We start from the raw sequence: 21,473 nt of genomic DNA, 5'->3' as shown, positions 1-21,473 counted from the left end.
TACTACTGGTTGTGCTGCCAGCATTTAAAAGCAAAAGCACAGAAGTCTAAAAAATATCGGTAACTGATTTAATGGATATGAAGTCTGAGATTTAAATGTTTGTCATTATTTTTTAATTTTATAGTCATCGGCTTGCAAGACAATCAGACATTTTATGAGGAACGGATACAAAAGTATGAGATAAAACACTGGACGTTTGCTAAAATGCTAGCAATTGTCAGATTGTGATACAGAGGAGAGAATGATTTTGTCCTTTCCCTGCTGTAGTGAAATCTTGGAGTTGATATATGGGTCTACTTTTATAGGCCAAATTTACACTTACCCTAACTTCAGTTTTCAGAGACAACAACACCAAACTTTCACAAAACTGAAACTGCACATCACTGAATTTCTTTACAGGGAATGAAGACACTTAGCCAACATGGGATAATTTGCCCTTTTCCCCACTGTAGTGCGATCCTGGAGTTGGTTTATTTAGTTAGAGGGGCTGTGGGGGGGCACATACCCCCACCTGGTGGACTTGACATACTGCGGTGTGTTTTTCGGTTCAATGTTGGCCAAGTGTCTCTATTTCCTGTAAAAATAATTTGGTAATGCGCAGTTTTTGTTTTGTGAAAGTTCGGTGTTGTCATCTCTGAAAACTGAAATTCGGGTAAGTGTACATTCGGTCTAATGAAGTACACCTGATATATATATATATATATATATATATATATAGATATAAATATATATATATATATATATATATATATATATATATATATATATATGGGATCTGTATGGATCACCGAATGGCAACATAACCGAAACAGATTTGGCCAGGCACACTTGCACGAAAGTGCTTTTCACCGAAAGGCACTTTCGCGTTAGTATGCCTGTTGTGGAGATCGCACTGCAGTGGGGATAAGGGAAAATTCCCTTTTCCCCACTGTAGTGAGACCTTGGAGTGAGAATATTTAGGTAGGGGGGATGTGCAGGGGGGCTTGCCCCCCCTGCAAAAACATAAAAGTAATGTTTTAAATTTTTTTTTTAAACACACTTTAACAAAACCGCTTTTTCAGTGAAAGTGCTTTCATTAAAGTGTGTTTGGTGATTGTGGATTCAGACTGTTGAACTTTCGTTCAATAGTCCTAGATCCATATATATATATATATATATATATATATATATATATATATAGTTTGTATGGTAGTTATGCAAAGCTTGGAAGGTCAAAATCATGCTTCCAAGTTCCTGTAACGTCGATCCATACATGTTAGATCCACAACAGCAAATGGTATTGTGCATTCGCTCGTACAAATTCAACATTATGATTGGTGATCACACTACACCGGGGTTCTGGAAATTTACCATGTCCATTTGAACATTAAAGCCTATATTAATCTGTAACAGGATAGAAATATCTAGGATTAACCTTAGACACATCTCTTTCTCACTCTTTCTCAAAAACATATTGACAACATTGTCAGCAAAACGCTGAGAGAACTTAAACTAGGCTATGAAGTCGTTCATCTCCTCACACCTACTGCTCATCTTACCAAAGCTAGAAGTGTGGTAATACCAGAAATTGAATATGGACCACCATTAGCTACCTACCACTATAGTGACAGTACACAAAACATTTTAACGATAAATAAAATTTACATATTTACTTTACTTAAAGATCAGCTATCCCATCACTGCCATTTTCTAGTGTGTCAAATGGTTACTTGCTAACAAAAGCCAACCGTACTAGTCTCCATACAGCTCTACATCCTTATTAAGCTAGGACGCTTCCCTCCATTAAGAACAAAACTACAAATCAGACAGCAACACTACACACTAAAAGATGCACAAGATGAAAACCTTACCCTCTTCAAGCCCAAATTCAAAACAGCAAAAAGTAAAAGGGCTTTCTCAAATCTAGCGCCAGCAATTTGAAACCGGTTCTCTTGAGTGGTCAGGCAAGAAAGTAGCATAAAGCATTTAAAAGTAAATTAAAAGAATACTTCCTGAAAGAATCATTTTGATCCTGCTATAAAGAAAATGGCTTGGAGCAAGCCCAGTTCAATGCTGGCCTTCTTTTCATAGTCTCTATGTTATGCCTTTACAGTGATAAACGTGTTGTCTGAATGTGCATTTGTTAAATGAATACTTGTAGCACGATCGCTGCTTGTTCAGCCATCATTCTCATTATAAAAGCTGCTCTTCAAATTACTTACTTTTACCTGGTAAACAAAATGTAATAAAAAATACAGAAATGAAGGCACTACTGTGTGTTTAATCTTATACTTCTACTTACAATACACATTCACGGCTGCTTGGCTTATTCCTTGTCCATCTTGGTTCTGTACCGTGCAGGAATAGTTTCCCATGTCATCCCTGGAAGCAGATGTAATAATCACAGAGGCTTCAATGATTCTGATGTGGGAATTTGAAGCAAGAATAATGCCATCTTTTTTCCAGATCTTCTCTAATGCTGTATTTTCTCTGACTATACAAGAAATGTTAGCAGTGTTGCCTTCAACTATTTTAGCTGGTATGACTGTAACATTTAATTCTTCAAAAAAAAAAAAAAAAGACACCGGAGTTCATGAGTTGCACTCATTCTTTAAATAACATCTTATCAAATCAGTGTAAGTATTCTAGACAAAAAACACAAAAAAATGCAACACATTATTTGTACAATTCATTTGTATCCACACTTACCTCTTGTGAATGGTCTTATTAACCATGATATTACAACATGCTACAGAAAACACAGAATATATCTACTTGTATGCTTCTCTGCTTTATCAAGGAAGCAACAAATTGTAACTAAATAACTGGTTCTAAAGTGTCACACAAAACATGATGCCCTTGCTTTTCCATTTGATGATTGTTGGCGACATTGCTTGCCTGATTCTACAGACTGTAGCTGACCTTGTCAGCTACAGCTCTTTTTCTTTGAGATTTTCTTTTATGTTTTATATCTTTTCCTAGTTTTTTAAACAATAACAATAACAAAAAGCACTCCAAAATTCTTTTTGTCAGGACACCAAAGAACAACAAAATACGTAATGTAGAAAGCAGCATTCACAGCTAGCACTGATGCCTACAACTTGAAATTATATTCGGATCTGAAAAGCAAATTAAACCTGTGTGCACATGGAACAAAATTAATCCCATAGTTGAAATTAAAACCAGAAATCGGTCATGTTACTTCTTCATTTCTATTCAGATTACAGCAGAACAGTTGTATTACAGCTTAGTGTGCCTCTGAAGCTGAAAATATAAAAACAGCAAAAAATAAATAATTGCATATAGTAATTAGAATAGAACCCCCCTCCACAATAGAACCCCACCCAGTTTGGGTTTGTAAAAAGTAGATCATGTCTCCAAAACCTGATAGACTTCTTTGAAGCAGTCACCAAAGCCGTAGATGAGGGTAAGGTGGTTCACACAGCCTACCTAGATCTTGCCAAGGCTTTAAACACCATCCCCCACTCTGGAATTATAGATAAACTCACTAAACTAGGTATAAATCCCTATGTCACAAGATGGGTTGCCAACTGGCTCACTGACAGAACCTACACTGTGAAAGTAGCAGACTCCAAATCCAACTTCAGACCAGTGACAAGTGGAGTACCACAGGGTTCAGTCCTGGGTCCTCTCCTGTTTGGTATCTACTTCTCTGAAGTACAGGCTAACACAGAAGGTCTTTGGCTAACGAAGTTCACAGATAACTGCAAACTAGGAGCCATAATCAAAATTCCTAATGATGTGGACATACTACAAAAGGGCCTCACTGAGACAGATGCTAGCGTCAAAGCCATGGCCTCAAGCTCATTGCCAAAAAGTGCATTGTCATCCCTTTTGGTAAAAACTTTGTACCCATGAACTACAACATAGGCAGTAGTATACTTAACACCGAAAGTGTTATAAGAGACCTTGGGACACAGGTTGGACAGTAGTCTCTCCTTTGATAATCACATTGCCACAGTAGTCAGGAAATCCTTCCATGTGGCACACCTCATCACAAAAGGTTTCTCATTCAGAAAAAAAGAGGTCATTGTTCCCCTCTACTCATCACTCATTAGACCCATTATAGAGTACAACGCCCCTTTTGGTATGTACCTCACAAGACATCTACAACAACTGGAAAGGCTGCAGAAATACCTCACAAAGAGGATTACTGGCCTCAAACGGATGCCCTATGCAGACCATCTCAAGAAACTCCAGCTTTACTCCGTCGCATATCGCCTACTCGGAGATGATCTCTGCCTAACATACAAAGTTATGTCAAACCCAGAGGTGTTGGACATGCTCCACTTAAAGAAATCCCAATCCCTCTGAGCTACATGTTCTAGGAACCTAAACCTGATCACCACAATAAACAGAATATGCCGGAGGAATAGATTCCTGTCTCAGAGACTTCCCATACTCTGGAACAAACTATCTATCTATATCAAACAAAGCTCCTCATTAGCACTCTTCAAAAAAAAAAACCTTGATGATTGGATGGGAAATAGGAAACTCACCCCCTCACCCCGAGGATCACTTCTTTGGCTCTGCTCGACAGTGGCACAGGAAAATAATTTTCTTGGTTGGCAAAAGCCAGGGTACCTTTTTGGCTGGGCTTGTATAGGCCCTAGAGCCGATAGCCTAGTACCTACCTATGAACCTATGAAGATAAATAAACTAATAAATAAGTTACATGTCATATGAGAGACAAAGCAAAACACACATTTTCCATCGAAGACCCTTATCCGACATTGTCTACAATTTGCCTTCTGTCTGTTCTATTGATTCTTCCCTTTTCTCTTCCTAGCAATGGCTGGTTCTTATCCTGCCTGCTGTACAATTACTTAAAGCTTCTTCTCATTTTATATCAATGTGTACTGTTACAAGGATCCACACTCCTTTCAGTTAGTGCAGCAGCCAGGTCTGTCACTTTTGTAAAGTCTTACTACTTAAATCTAAGTCACTTGATTCACCAAAATGAAGCCTTCCAGATGCACTGGTTGGTTGTTCCGTAATGTTTTAGAAAATAAGCTTGAGGCTGCAGGATTCCAACGGGATATAGCACTGCAGAAGGACAGCCTGCAAAAAACAAGTGCTCTTATTAACAGCACTCAATCTGTGTGCAGTTAGAAAAATAAAAAAACATAATGCAACAATGTTTGCACTAAAACAATGGGAATTAATTGCATAGTGCAGAAAAACAGCACATAGTAAAGCTCAATACAGTAACTCATCAGAGCAACACACTAAAGAAAAAAAATATTACAAAAAAGAAATACAAAGGAATTATACAGTGAACCAGAACTCATAAACAGCACACTATGCAAAACACAACAAAGAAACAAAGAGAAGTGACACATAGGTAGGGGGTAATTCAGAGAAAAAGTAGAATGATCATGAAAATGGCATGCTTTGCAGAGTATACAAATGATTGCACAAGGATGTAAAATGAGGTGTCAAATGCAAATAAAGGGAAGCAAATAAGCAAATGATATCATCAAAGGTGATGAAGTAATTCATAAATCTATAAAACAAGTGCAATTCGCCATGGCTGTCACCTATTCTGAATGCCAGGAACTGTCAGCATGTAGGACATTACAATGTATGCGACAGCAGCAGCAGCTATAGCAGAGAAGCATATATTATTGGCTTATTTTGGTGCTAATGCTCACAACAGGGTGTCCTATGGCCCTTATTGCCAATGTAGATAGCACTGTGTGCTCCACCACTACTAGACTGACCAGCATATCTTGAACCAGTCCCATTTGGATAAGGATACAGACTGGAGCTTATCAAACTGTGTTGCCCACATATTAAATCAAGAGAGAGAGATGCATGAAAAACCCATCCCGGAGCACATCAAGGTATGTCTAGCTTTAACCATCCTAGCTACAGGGACCTTTCAGAGGCCTATAAGGAACATACTAGGACTTTTACAGGTATCAGTCTTGTGTTTTCTACACCTATACCTTAATATTTTCCTGCAAAATGTGGGGTAGCATATATAATTTGCAAAGACTGCAGAGGAGACAGTTGCCCTATGTAGTCATTCTACAACATTGCTCATCTCTCGGACATCCTGGGAGCCATTTATTGCACACACACTGCCATTAAGGCTGCAACTGGTCCATAGCATGTCAAATGCATCAAAAAGAAGAGTTTCTACTCTCTCAACTGACAGATGGATTGCAATGCATGTTCTCTCATCTAAAATGTGTCTATGTACCAACCACGTAGGCTGTCCCCATGATTATCATATATGGTACACAACCAACCTGTACCAATATTTCTTGCAGGACGTCTTTGCTCTGAGTCATCTACTCATTATGTGCACATGAACATGTACACAGGCACATGTAGCCCACTATACACAGTTACCATGCAATCAGATAACAAATCACATATAATGGTGTCACTGCTATATAATTCAGGGGATGCTGAATATATGCTGGAATCATGAATAATGACCCCCATCTGCAGCTTCCAGTCAATGTCAGTGACATGGAACATGGTGGAACAAGTCTTTGTTTAAATTAAAAGATGCTTCAGCAGTTTAGATGCACCTGGTGGGTGCACTGCAGTATTCATGTAAGGCCTGTAACCAGATATTTGTAGTGTGTGCTATATTTATAGAATGTGGTTATGCAGAAGAAGTGTCAGCAGCAGGAGATTATCCCAGCAGGTTCTACCACATCTGCTGGAACAGCAGATGAGGAGCAGGAGAGATAGTCAGAGTAGAAACACAGAGCAACAGAACCCCATGTGAGACACAGGCAGGAGCATAATTCATGGCATCTAGCTCACAACTCTGACAACATAAAAGTAAATCGTGCATGCATCTTTAAACCTGGGTTATGCAACACAGTTCATGCAATGGAAAAATGAGACATTACCTAATTTACTCAGGATAATGGTGTGTTGGGCAAGGTCATCATATGCAGATGTGCGAGGCAGACATAGTGATAGGTGATAGCAAAGGAAGCATATGCACCAGGGTCATGGTATATAGGTGTTTTAGCCAGATAGTCTGGTAGCAGGCTGTGTGGGAATCAGTGATCACATCCATGCTGCTGCATGTCACAAATGTTGGCAACATTTACTGTGGTGGCCTATGCCCCTGGGCTTGATGTGTTCCATGGCAGGGGCAGAGTAGATAGAAGGGAGTGTACAGGTGCAACCTGATGGGAGGCCCATATCGGAAGCCACTAGGTGGACAGAATCCATGTTCAGTTTAATGGCCACATATTGACATGAGGCTATGTCTGCCCAGTGGGGGCATTGCTGGTGTAGAACTATTGGAATAACAGCATGCACTCTGGTAAGATATGCCAGTGGTGGATCCTAAGAAGTGTTGTTGGTTACAAAAATGGGACTAGCCACACCCTTCTGTAATAGGTTCTGCATCCACAGCTGACAATGCTGATGTCTCAGGAATGGTCTGTGACTGGCCAACTCACATCCAGTCCCTTCCACGCCATGGACTGCAAAACATGCACAGAAAGACTAGATGACAGTTATCATCTGCTGTATGTATGCATTGGTGCTGGCATGTTAGCCATCAATAGCCTGAGAAGTGCAGACTGCTTCTTGACTCTTTACTCAGTGTTACTGTGAAGGTATTGGATATTATGCTATAGGCAATGCAGGTGCTACATATTTTTTCACTGGGCACAAATCATACTCACCATCTTCACAATGATATGGGTAGCAACTGTCTCTGCTTGATTCACTGACTTGAATATGCACTAATTAATGCCAAGTGTTGTATCCAGGTCAGTGACAGGCCATGAGTCATACCAGTGCTGCACATCACTAAGCTACTCCCCTGTAGGTACACACACACACATCACAGACAGTGGGGCTTAAGGATGCCACCTGAGCTTGGGACTCCTTTGTAGCCGTGGTGCAGCTCAAGGTTAGGGGAAGTCTGATAAACGCTAGTGAAACTGGAGCCTGTACCTGTTTATGCTCCATATATGTGAGAGATGTGCATGAGCTCTCCAACATGTTTTGCTGGCAGAGCCACTGTGTCTTCTGATTGTATCATATGCATGTTGCAATCATTGTCAGTCACAGTGACCTGGTAATATCAGGCATGTGCTATCCCCTTGCGCTGAACCCTCTACCAGTAAAACCTACAAACACAAAACAAATAATAAACCTGTGGTAGCACTGTAATAACTGAAACCAGAAAAACAACTACTAGCTAGCATATTTGTATATAAAAGGATCTGGGAATACCATACAGGTGCCACTTACATACCTTGTTGTGCAAGCCACTGCAGTTGTAGACCAGGGACATTTGGAGGACAAATACATAAAAGCCTCTTGCTAAAGAAGCCCTGCCTCAGATGCACTGCACTGTATAATATGGCACTGTAACAGCTAATAGGAATATGGTACATCCCTTACAGACACTCATGCAGTCATCACCAGCCAATCTTTTTCAGTCAATCTACCACCAGGTATGAGGATCTACTTTTCTTCATCAGACAGGTACACTAGAAGCAGTTTTACCTCCCTAAAGATATTCTTTGTTGGTGGTCCACCTCTTGCAGGGGACATGCTCTTTTGTTTTCTGCATGCAATACTACACTGGTCAATGGTTACCTTTCATCAGACCTGATGTTGGCTCCTCCTGTTATGGCCATTCACAGCACTGATATTCTGTGCCATTACTTGCACTCCTTCTTACAAAAGACTTGCTCACATAACCTTCATTCAGAATGCATGTACCACATATGTGGATGGCTTCTAGTAACACTTTGGTCTCCTGGGTGTTGAACTTTCCAGCTGTTGCCTCTCCAGTGGGTGCATGGCAAGATATGTAAAACTATGGGTTGCATATGTTAGGCAGTGTGTGTGTGTGTATGGCTGCTTGTGGATATCCTGTGTAGGTGCATGATTCCACCACAATCCCTTAAGGGTCTCACTTACCTGGTCCCCACTGTACTGTGACAACTCACCACTTTCCTATTAATATTTAAATTATAGGCTTTTTATCATGACATGAGCATACTGAATCCCTGTATTATATTCCTCACTCAATCCCTACAAAAATGCTTTGCTAGGCCTCACCCTATGTAGGGATGGGGTGAATATGATCTCTTTGGCATATCCTGCCTTTTTGCACTTTGGCACTGGTGTGCCTCCTACCCATAACCTGACATTACAATACTGAGGCATTTTGGTGTGTCCTACAACCACATACAGCAGTTCCTCTGTATCTTTACTGCTGCCATCCATTATAGATGTTCAGCAGAGTGCAGTGTTGCATTACCAGGTGGATAGTCTTTCTTCGATATAAATGTTTCATTTACTTTAAAGTCCAGTGTCCTAATGGATTCCATCCATGATTCCACAGTTGCACTTATTAGCATGGTATGTCACAGTGCTATGATGCCATTTATAATATACTAGCTTTGGCCTCATAGCACAGCAGTTATGTTAAAGAGGGAATTTACTGCAGGTGTCTCTGGATAGCTATGATAATGCACCATGCTGTTGTCATAGTTGGCACAATCCTAGTCCATTCCAAGGCTCTGCACTACTACATGCTGATGCCTGGCACTTGTGTATAATGTAGTACTGAATAACCATTTCATAGCACCTCATTGTTGTGCTATAATCCATGTCATCTGCTGTCTGAACATTTTATTTATTTATTTGACATTTGTTTACTGGGGTGGTCTGACTGGGTCTACAGAACCCATTTTCAGCAGAGGCCTGGGGAGAAAAGCTCCACATACAGTACAATACAAATACAGCATAATCCAATACAATAAAGATTACATTAGAAATACTATGCAAAAAATAAGTTGAAAGAACAAACTGCTACAAGATGTTGTAATATATTACTACACATCTAAACAGTTGTATACAGTTAAAACATTACAGATGATAATAGTCACTCTCATCATACACGATGTAGAAATAGCAGCTAGAAAGTTAGTGATGCAGACATATAGTGAGAAGTTAAGAAGAATAGAAGCAATAATGCTCGAGCAGCAGCTTAAGGATATGGTATAGAAGAAGTGAAGAAGTTAGAAAAGTTTTAGGGTCTTGCAGTCTGTGAGGGATTGAAATGTAAGAGAGGAGGAAGATCTGAGCATTAGGCAGGATTTATGCAGGAGCAGAGCCATGTATTTTTGAGATGATATTTTAAAGAGGCTTTGAAATGGGCTAGGCCAGGAACAAACCTGGTAGCTAGAGGTAGTGAATTCCAATATATAGAGACAGAGTATGAATACAGAGAGTGACCAGGTTTTCTTGTGGGTTTTGAGATAGCTAAGAGATTTTTGTCTTCTGATCATAGGGATCGATTTGGTGTGTAAGGTGCGACTAGATTGGCTAGTGCAGGGCAGACAATAGGCTTGAAAATGATGTGCAAGCTGGAGAGCTGAATAAAGGCAAGTTGGTTAGGCAGTTCAAGCCAGTTTAATTCTAGGAGTGGTTTACAGTGGTGTGTGTGATATTTAGAGTTTGTGGCAAACTTTGCAACTTTGTTGTAGCACTGTTCCAACTTGCATAGGGTAGAATTTTGTAAGTTAGTTAAGATAGGGGCACCATACAGAAGAGAAGGAAGTAAAAATGTTTTTGCAAGGATAGTTTTGGTTGCTGCAGTAAAAAATGTTTGTTTCTATATAAGAGTCCCAGTTTTGATGAGTTTTCTTTATATTTTTGCTGTATATGGGGGTCAAATGAAAGTTTATTGTCAATGATAACACCTAGAAGTTTGGTTTCCTGCACTATGGCAGTGTTGTCAGATGCAAGGATGTTGAAATGATCAGTGACAAGGGAGGTGTTTTTGGGATGAAAGAGTACTAGTTTTGTCTTCTTTCGATTAAGAAAGATTTGGGCATTTCTTAGCCAGGATTCAACTGCTGTAAAGGACTGTTGAGTTTTTGAGAGTAGATCTGGTAGTGATTGAGCAGTGCAGATTATGGTGGAATCATCAGCATACTGAATCAGGATCCCAGGGTGAGAGGCAGTGTTAAGGTTGTTTGTGAAAATGTTGAAGAGTAGGGGTCCTAGGATGGAGCCTTGGGGGACTCCAGTAGGGTTGTTTAGAAAGGGTGAGAATTTGTTAGACCATTTCACTGCTTGTTTATGATCCTTGAGGTAGCTCTGAAACCATTTTACTGTGTTATGTGAGATTCTGAAGAAGCCTGGATGTATTTTAAGGCGAAAGTGCTAAGTTATTTAAGTTAACATCAAGTTGGAATAAATGGCACCTTTTTACTTTTGGTTGCGTTCCGTTTGTTTTTTATTTTTTGTTATCGTGCTTGGCACCTTGTGGGCCAAGTCGAATGTTTTTATAGAGCATCCCAAGTTAGGCAGTGTGTTCAAAAGTAATGGGTGAGACACTGTGTCAAAGGCCTTAGAGAGATCAAGGAATACTGAGGCTGTATAGCATCCTGCATCTCTGGCCTTGTTCACAGTGACTGTAAAAGATAATAGGGCTTTAGCTGTGCTGTGGCTAGGTTGGAAGTCATGCTGGGTTTTGGTTAAAAGATTGTTTTGCAATAGATATGGCATTAGCTGCTGATGGATACTTCTCTCGAGAATTTTGGATATGGATGACAAGATGGATATAGGGCAGAAATTGGATGGATCAAAAGAGTTGCCTCCTTTCTGGATGGGGGTGATGTGAGATTTTTCCTTATGGTAGGTACTTCTGATTCGAATAAAGACGTATTTATAAGGATACTGATTGGGTAGGCAACTGAGTTAGCAGCCAGTTTGAGGTAGTATGGGGGGAGATTGTCAGCTGAAGTAGAGCAGGGTTTTAGTTTTTGTAGCAATTTCTTAATGGTGTCAGTGGGTATGGGCTGAAATAAAAATGGGGTTTGTATGACATTTTTTGAGTATGGAGGTTAGTGATGACAGAGTTAGAAGAAGTTGATGGCCTGGGGTCAGTGTCTGAATAGGATGAAGGGTGGGGGGGTTCCAGCATTAGGGGTGTTAGTTAGTAGGTCTGAAATTGATTTTATGAAGTGCTTGTTAAAGTTTTTGGCTATTTGTGATAGAGAGGTATCAGGTGATAGGGTGTGCTCTCCATTTCTTACAGGGTTAAGTAGAGAAGATATGGAATACCAAAATTTACTGGGGTTGATCTTATGCTGGATTTGAAGCTGGGAATAATATGACGTCTTATCTCTGTTGATTAGTTTTGTCACTTTGTTACGTACTGTTTTGAAATTAACATAATTTTGTTCATTTTTGTTTTGTTTCCAGGTTGACCAGGCTAGGTCCCTTTGCTTCATCAGGTGTTTACATTCCTTAAACAGCCATGGAGCTGAGCTCTTTTTGATTCTTTTCATACAAATGGGAGCTGGTGTATTAAGTATGTGAAGGAAGGTGTTATTAAAGTATAGTACAGCATCATTAAGGGGTAGTTGTTTAAGGGGTATCCAGTCTATTTCATGTGAATGGGACCTGGTGTATTAAGTATGTGAAGGAAGGTGTTATTATAGCAATAACCCACGCCTGGGTGTGTGTAATGCTGGATTTACCGCGATTTGGCAGAGTTGACAAAGCCAACCGGGGTAAAATACAATATTACCCCACCCCAGATCTGGTTATTGTATTATAATTACGACATTATTTAAGAAAAGAAACTATTACTTTCTTAAATAATGGCATAGTATAATGCCTGTTTACTGCCCTTCAAAATAAGCAAACGGAGATGTCCGTTCCTTTTTTTTTTTCTGTCTCGCGCCATGTTAAACCCATTTAACATAATTAAACAAAAAAAAGCAATGGAGATCTTGCTTTCTGGGTTTAGCATATGGAGACAGTTTTAAAATAAGCAACAGAGATAGTATAACTTATAATGCGCACGCTGGCCAATCAGCGTGCACGTTTTGGGGGGGTCATGGTATAATAAAGTATAGTACAGCATCATTAAGGGGTAGTTGTTTAAGGGGAGTCCAGTCTATTTCCTGTAGGATATTGTTGAATTTATGCTGACAAAAATTAATTGAGTTCCTAACTGATTTTATAGTGTGTACTCTTAGTTGTTGGGAGTTTGTTCTAAGGGAGCAAGCTGATAGTTGATCACTCAGGGAGCTAGGCAGTGTACCAGAAGAGGGCTAATTGGCAGGGTGGGATATTAGGATCCAGTCTAGAGTGGATTGGCAGGCAAGACCTCTGCTGCATCTTGTTGGAGCATTGATAAGCTGAGAAAAAACATACAGATTTATACTATTTGTGGGAAAGTTGGAAGCTATGGTTTGCCAATCTATATTTACATCTCCTAAGATTACTGTTTCAAGGTTTATTGATTGGGATGTCCAGGATAAAATATTTTCCAACACTGGTGTATTGTTAGCTGGTGGGATATATATTACTATTATGCAAATTCTTTTTGATATGTTAAGGTTCAAAAAGGAGATTAGTGCCTCAGCACTGGAAAAGGTGGGTATAGTACTGGTATAGGGTGTGATGTTGAGTGTATAGGGATATAGAAGTGCTATCTCTCCCCCTTTTTTTAGATCTATCTCTTCTGGTTATTGCAAAGTTTGACGGTATTATTTCTGAGTCTTTTATATTGGGATGTAGCCATGTTTCAGTAAGGATTACTATGTCAGGTTTATTTTGATCAATCCAGGCATGTAGAGGAGGGTATTTTATTACATATACCTCTAAGATTAAGTGTAAGTATGTTTAAGTCTTTGGGGTTACTCTTGTGGTTAGGTTTAGAGGGTGGGCCAGGGTTAGGATGTATGCCTCCACATTTGAATAGATAGGTAATGAGCAATTCATACCATGAGAGTGTTTCTTATTCCTATGTGAGAGTACTGGTGTCAAGTGTGGTTTCATAGGAGGTGGAGGCCAGTTTGTGGCTTGAATAGAATGGGAAGGTATAGGAGAAAAGCTGGGAGGAGAAATGTGAGAAGCTGTGTTGTTTATTAGGGAGAGGGTTAGAGGAGGTTGTTCATGTGTATTGCTGTGTGGGGGTATGTGAAGGTATAGCTGTAGTGAGATTGAGAATTAAGAGTAAAGAGGCTAGGCAAGTTAGGAGGAGCATGTCAACTGTGATAGTGGGTTTAAAAATAGGAAAAGTGGAATTTGTGTGTTTGAATGTAGTACAGGTGTAAATAAAGATTGTTATCATGTGATATGTGTGCAGCTGAAGGTAAGGTTGGAATATTTTGACTTCAGAGTGGTCTTTGATAATGTGGTTAGGTGTTTTACCTTGCAGTTTGTGATAAAGATGGCTTGGATTGATGTGATTGGTCAGTGGTAAAATTATGGTGCAATGCTAGTTTGTGTGTATAGTAGAAAAGAAGGTGGTAAACATGGAGTTAATTTAAAATAGTTTGAGGTGGTGATTGTATTGTGATGGTAGAGTAAAATGCAAAAATGTATAGTACTGGGCATATGAGTTCAAGGGGATGGATGTAAGAGAGAGCAGATAAGTTTGGCTAAATAAAATAAAGTTGTGCATGAAATGTGGATGTGGACAAGGTTGGGTTGTATGTAATTGGATCATGGGAATGAGGGGGAGTGGTTTGCTTAGGATAAGAATAGAGGTGCTGGGGGAGAGTGGGATATGGGGGAAGGGCAGGGGAGTGGAGTGAGCAGAGCGAACGTAGCAGGAAGACCCCCAGATGTTTTACCACCATAAACAAACAATCAGTGAGGTAAGATGTTCATGGATACAAAAGACATGTTGTCTGAACTCTAAATACTTGTCTCTAGTCACTGCATCTAATTTTATATTTATGGGCTTTTCAACATCTTTCCAGGGATATGTTACATTGATAACAGTGAAATATGCTGAAGTGTTAACATAGCTTCACCTTCAGCAGTAAAAAGGCCTATGAGTGTGGGTGAATGAGTGGGGGTGGGGATATCCTTCCCAGCAGATTCAACACTACAAAACAATGCAACTAGACTTAACAAATTATTTGCATATTGCCTTACATAGATTTGGGATATGGGGGAAGGGCAGGGGAGCAGAGTGAGTGGATCGAACAGAGCAGGAAGACCCCACTGATGGTTTATCACCATAAACAAGCAATCAGTGAGGTTCATGGATACAAAAGACAAGTTGTCTGAACTCTAAATACTTGTCTCGAGTCACTGCATCTAATTTTATATTTGGGCATTTCAATGTCTTTCCAGGGATATGTTACACTGATAACAGTGAAATATGTTGAAGTGTTAATGTAGCTTCACCTTCAGCAGTAAAAAGGCCTATGAGTGCGGGTGAATGAGTGGGGGTGGGGATATCCTTCCACCAGATTCAACACTACAAAACAATGCAAACTAGACTTAACAAATTAATTTATTTGCGTATTGCCTTACATAGATTTAACTTTATTTACTGCTTGTGTACTCTTGCCAACTGCAGGTGAAATTCAGCTGTGCAGGTTCTTTAGGAAGTGCAATATGATATGTCAGACTGCTGCTGCTGCTGCAGAAGGTATATGTGCTTGTTTCAATGGGAGGGAGAGAGAGAGAGAGAGAGAGATAGAGAAAGTTTAGGATTTCTTGATGGTTGAACTAGTTAGGTACAGTACTATTTGTCTATACTCATCCACCTTAAGTAATGTTTGGCAAACAAGAATAGTGCACTATATTACACAGTTGTGCATTTCAACTTTCTAACTTTTTAACAGGACAATAAGCATACAGGAGATATTTGTAGGTATGCAAGCTTGGGGTTACTAAAAACAAAAATGGTGGCTTCCACAGTACAGAAGGACAGAAAGAAAAATGCACTATACTAACAAGAATTATACAATTCCTCCCTATTAATATTTTAAAACATGCACGCTGATTGGCCAACCCAACCAGCGTGCCTGTTGTAAATCCCACAATATACCAACGGAAAAAGGTCAGGACACCCGGACTTTTTTCCGTTGGTATAAACTGCCCCAAAACTTTTTTTTTTTACAATAAAAAAATAAAAAAGAGAGAGAAAATGGAGCAACGGAGACTTTCTTTTCTCCATTACTTCCGTTTCAAAGCCTTGATATACTGGGCATGTGTGGGAATGCAAGTCCCATATGCATGTGCAGTACATCAAAATGCAGATTTAGTATACCACAACCGGTGGAAGAACATCAATCCGCCGTTATACAAAGACATTATTTAAGAAAAGTATTTTTTTTCTTAAATAATGTCATTGTATAATAGCAATAACTGACTCCGTGGTTGTGGTATATTGAAGATTTACCAACGGTTGCCTTTGTTTAATCACAAGGGTGAAGCCCTCATGATTAAACCTCACCATCCGGTGGTAAATCATCAACATACCACACTATGTCATTGGTTATTGCTTAAATATGTGTATGCATGCAATTGTGGGGTTACTGAGATGTAGATTTACAGATGTTAGAGTGACAGGAGGCAAGCCTACCCGTTACTTCCCACTCTTTGCTACACAACATACAATCTGTAAATCTGATATTTAAGCACTTAGAAAAGGCAGCCAGCTAGAGAGTGTAACATATATAAAAATAAAAAAAGGAAGCAACTCTAGAGAATGACAAAACTCTTCACAAACAGAAACTCTCATATACTAACAATCACCTACATTATCCAGTAACTGTGCTGTTCATTCAAACATAAAATCAGGTATTACAATAGAAGGCTTCAGTAGAAGTGAGTGGAAACATATGTACATAACATAAACATATGTACTGCTGATTAGCAGGGAGAAAGAAAAAAAAAATGAAAGAACACAGCCAGATGGCAGCAGACAATACTTGATGTAACTGCTGTACAAACAACAAGAAAAATGTTGTTGGCTACATTGAATCCTACTGTAAAACACCCAGCCAGTAGAAACTTGATAATTCAATTTCTATACATTAATAGCAGAAATACAAACTTTGATGCTATTACTGCAACCTAGAGTAAAACGTCAGTAGACATGTGCTGATACATGTACTACACATTAACAGCAAAGACATAACACCAGTGAAATCTTAGTTTTATATTTCTAGTACAAGTTTGAACTGAAATTAAATAAACCATAATGATTAAGAAAATACAAGAATCCACTGTACCTTTTTGTAGAGTGAAAACAGCTGGATGGAGACATACGTGGGACATGGGGTAGTGAAGTGACTCTGAAGTTGGAGACACAGCGACAAATTTAGTGGGAGAACAAGCTGTGATGCAGGGAGGAGCATTCAGTTCCTTGAGTGGAAAGCAGTCACCCCCCCCCCCCCTATGGTTTACCACCATAAACAAACAATCAGTGAGGTAGGATGTTCAGGAATACAACAGACAAGTTGTCTGAACTCTAAATACTTGTCTCGAGTCCCTGCATCTAATTTTATATTTATGGGCTTTTCAATGTCTTTCCAGGGATATGTTACACTGATAACTGAAATATGCTGAAGTGCAGCTTCACCTTCAGTAGTAAAAAGGCCTGTGAATGGGAATGGGGGTATCCTTCCAGCAGATTCAACACTACAAAACAATGCAAACTAGACTTAACAAATTAAGTTATTTGCATATCGCCTTACATAGATTTAACTTTATTTGTTGCTTGTGTACTGCTTGCCAACTGCAGGTGAAATTCTGCTGTGCAAGTTCTTTAGGTAGTGCGATATGATAAGTCAGACTACTGCTGCTGCTGCTGCAGAAGGTATATGTGCTTGTTTCACTTTTTGTAGAGTGAAAACAGCTGGATGGAACACATACTTGGGACATGGAGTAGTGAAGTGACTCAATATGCACATGGGACAACCATGTTGGTCTATGAGTGGACCTATCTGAGTGCCCATAGCTGCTTCTTGCACTGGGAACTGCAGAAGGCTTGTGTGCTGCTCAAAAAAACAAAGATTTTCTTGTTCTTCCTTCATAGGTACTTAGGGGAGCACCTGTTGGTACAATATGATGGCCCTTTGTACAAGGAAGTTGCCTGAGATGCATTTGCTAAACAGTGAGGGATGCCATTGGGTTAGCAGTACAGGTGTCACTATAACAACCTGGAATGACATCACTCTGAACTGCATTGCCAGGAGGTATAATATTTTCTCATAAGTTTTCACAGTCAAACACTGTACTAAGTTCTTGTTGCTCTGTATGATAGCAGCAAAAGAGTGAATGGAGAGCAAGGAATGATGCTGCAGGAGGCAGGAACACATCTCCCTGAAGTAGGTTGCATATGTGATGTGAACTATGATATTCTACATCATTACTAGTATGTACAATGTATGTTTGTAATGTATGTGTGTACTTCTAAGTTGCTTTGATTTCTATTTCTTCTGCAGATCCAGTTGTAGTTGCAGTAGAAGACCAGCAACAGCAATCGTCTCTGTCTGCACTACCGAATGTCTCTTGTGTTGAATTACAAGTGGTCACCTGACCTGTATCTCAAACAGAAGACAGAGGTCACCATGCTGAACTTAGCCTGGAGGAGTCACTAGTGTCCTCATTAACTACTACTCAAGAGGAGAGTGGTGCTCCTCTTCTGATAGCAGGCCAGAGAAGTCACATTTGGACAGCTGATATCAGTTACAAGGGAAGGTGATGTCTGAGGTGTGCTGGCAGATGGATACCTGTTTCATAGCTATGGAGAACCTCATAAATGAATAATTGCCACTGCCAGAGGAATGGCCTTCACATGACATCAGCCGCAGTGGTGACTGATGTCTGTGAGAGTCAGCCTCTGGGCTGATGTGTTAACCACCACGTACCCTTCCCTATCCTCCAGCCATGTATTACCTCACTTTCAATGCTACTTCCACACCTTGTTTTGTATCCAGTACTCTCAATCACCAAGTGTTCATCCTCTGTCAACATTTGTCCATACAATTTGTATCCACTTTTTGTGTAAATACCTGCCTGTCAGTGTGTACACTTTATGTTTGTTTGTGTCTGTGCAACCTTTTCTCTGTGCCTCCCACAGGCATTCTTTACTACTTTCCTTGTCTACCCTTCTCTTCTTATATACATAATAAGTGGGAGCCTTTACTTTCTTGTACAGTGACTCTTTTCATTTACCTGTGCATTCTTTCCTCTGCTTTCTATTTCCCATTTTCTTACTTCTCAATCTTCCTCTTTCCTTCTCATCTATATGATGAACTGGGTTGGCATTTTGATGAAGTGCTTCACTGCATATATGAATGCACATAGTTTTTTGCATGCTCAGGCACACCTTCAGTAACATTAACCACTCCAGTTATGTGGACTGTGGTATTACAACTCCTCCAGTGAGCCAGTCTAACTCCCCCTTGTACCCAAAGCTCTACTATTTCATGTGGATTCTGGTTGGCCAGCTACCAGTGCTACACAGTCTCTGATTCATATTTAAGTAGCTGCAGTCAAATAGCACCATGGGATCCTTGACATTTAACACTGTACAGTTATAAACAGCTTACCAACAAATCACAGCCTAAGTGTTTCAGTTCCATGGCATGTCCATTCATAAATTTATATTTGTTTCAAGGAATGCTGCCCACAGTTACAACTAAAATGTACTTCATAATTTTTTTCTGACATCTCCTGCATTGATGAGAACCAGTAAAAAACATACTCAGAGGCTCTAAACAAAAATCTGCCTAAGCAGCAGAGACCTCCAAAGCAGACACCCAAGCAACCGCTACCCCAAAACAAAACACATGCAACACATAGCTCACAAAGCCAGTGTGCCGAACAGTCACAGCCCTTAAGGCTAAACAACACACCTGATACACTTGTAATAGGTGACTCTATCATCAGGCACACTGACATCCCGCTCACCAGGCTGAACAAGGAGAAGGTCACGGTGAGCTGCCTGTCGGGCGCTAGGATCTGCCACATAACACAAGCACTCAGGTCACTCCAAGGCAAGTACAAATATGACTCAGTCATTGTCCATGCTGGTGTGAATGACCTGAGATGTACCTCCCTGGACTACATGAAAAGAGACATAGAGGAGCTCTCTGAGCATGTAGCCCAGGCCGTATGACCTGACCTTTAGTAGCATCTTACTCTCACCAAGAATGATGCCACAATATGAAGACAAGATGATCAATTTCAACAATTGGCTTAAGTATTGGTGTCATTCACAGGGGATCCAATGCCTGTCAGCCTGGGATGACATGCTCGGCCACGATGCTTGCTAGGGACGGCTTGCACCTGTCACCCCTGGGCTTTGATATTGGCAAAGGCTCTTGCTACCCCCATAGTGCCTTTTTTAGGCAAGGCTCAAAAGACAAACCCACCTCCATAGGTATCACAAGGGATAAGAAACTAAGAGTAATGCTACTCAATGCCAGAAGTCTAAACCTCAAGATGCACGCACTCGAAACTCTCCTTAGCATGGAGAACATTGATATCTGTGCAGTAACAGAAACCTGGTTCAAGGCTCCCGAGAGCACCCCAGCACTACCAGGCTATACCTCATACCATGCTTTTCGGCCTCAGAACTTGGACTGAATCACAAACGGAGGGGGGAGTATCAATATTCGTCAAAGATACCCACACCTCCAGGTTGGTGGCACAGCACGAAGCATCAGAGACTATCCATGTGCAACTAACAGTGGGTAAAACTGCCTTCCAGTTTATAGCCTGCTATAGACCACCCTCCCAATCCCAGGAACCCCACTCAGCCTTCCTGACAACACTGGAAAATATGAAGGTCTCTCCAAACACCATTATATTGGGCGACTTCAACTACCCAAACATAGACTGGGAGCATTACTCTAGCTCCAACTCCCTAGCCCAAAGGTTCCTAGAATTTATAAACTCAAATGCTATGGAACAACTTGTTACCACTCCACAAGAGGGGAAAACATACTGGACCTGATCATCACCAACATGGGGACTTTATGCTCCAGACCAGAAGTGTATCGCTCACTGGTAAGATCAGACCATAAACTAATCTCACTGGATACTCACATCCTGACCCTGTCATTGTATAATAGCAATAACTGACTCCGTGGTTGTGGTATATTGAAGATTTACCAACGGTTGCCTTTGTTTAATCACAAGGGTGAAGCCCTCGTGATTAAACCTCACCATCCGGTGGTAAATCATCAACATACCACACTATGTCATCGGTTATTGCTTAAATATGTGTATGCATGCAATTGTGGGGTTACTGAGATGTAGATTTACAGATGTTAGAGTGACAGGAGGCAAGCCTACCCGTTACTTCCCACTCTTTGCTACACAACATACAATCTGTAAATCTGATATTTAAGCACATAGAAAAGGCAGCCAGCTAGAGAGTGTAACATATATAAAAATAAAAAAAGGAAGCAACTCTAGAGAATGACAAAACTCTTCACAAACAGAAACTCTCATATAGTAACAATCACCTACATTATCTAGTAACTGTGCTGTTCATTCAAACATAAAATCAGGTATTACAATAGAAGGCTTCAGTAGAAGTGAGTGGAAACATATGTACATAACATAAACATATGTACTGCAGATTAGCAGGGAGAAAGAAAAATAAAATGAAAGAACACAGCCAGATGGCAACAGACAATACTTGATGTAACTGCTGTACAAACAACAAGAAAAATTTTGTTGGT

At 40.1% G+C, this 21,473-nt stretch overlaps 1 protein-coding gene across 1 annotated transcript in view; it reads right to left on the bottom strand.

Annotated features, from left to right (window-relative positions):
- The window catches only part of LOC122809290 (carcinoembryonic antigen-related cell adhesion molecule 2-like), a 443,608-nt gene that overhangs the window by 225,547 nt on the left and 196,588 nt on the right, over positions 1 to 21,473 (bottom strand). Inside the window, exon 5 of the mRNA XM_044080666.1 lies at positions 2,282 to 2,539. Coding sequence (XP_043936601.1) covers positions 2,282 to 2,539 — 258 coding nt within the window. The remainder of the gene's footprint in view (positions 1 to 2,281; positions 2,540 to 21,473) is intronic.

The sequence above is a fragment of the Protopterus annectens genome, chromosome 8.part0 (assembly GCF_019279795.1).
Source record: "Protopterus annectens isolate FY-2018-M chromosome 8.part0, PAN1.0, whole genome shotgun sequence".
Lineage (NCBI taxonomy): Eukaryota > Metazoa > Chordata > Ceratodontiformes > Protopteridae > Protopterus > Protopterus annectens.
Note: the sequence above shows the minus strand (reverse complement) of the source record. Positions and strands in the feature narration are given on the sequence as shown.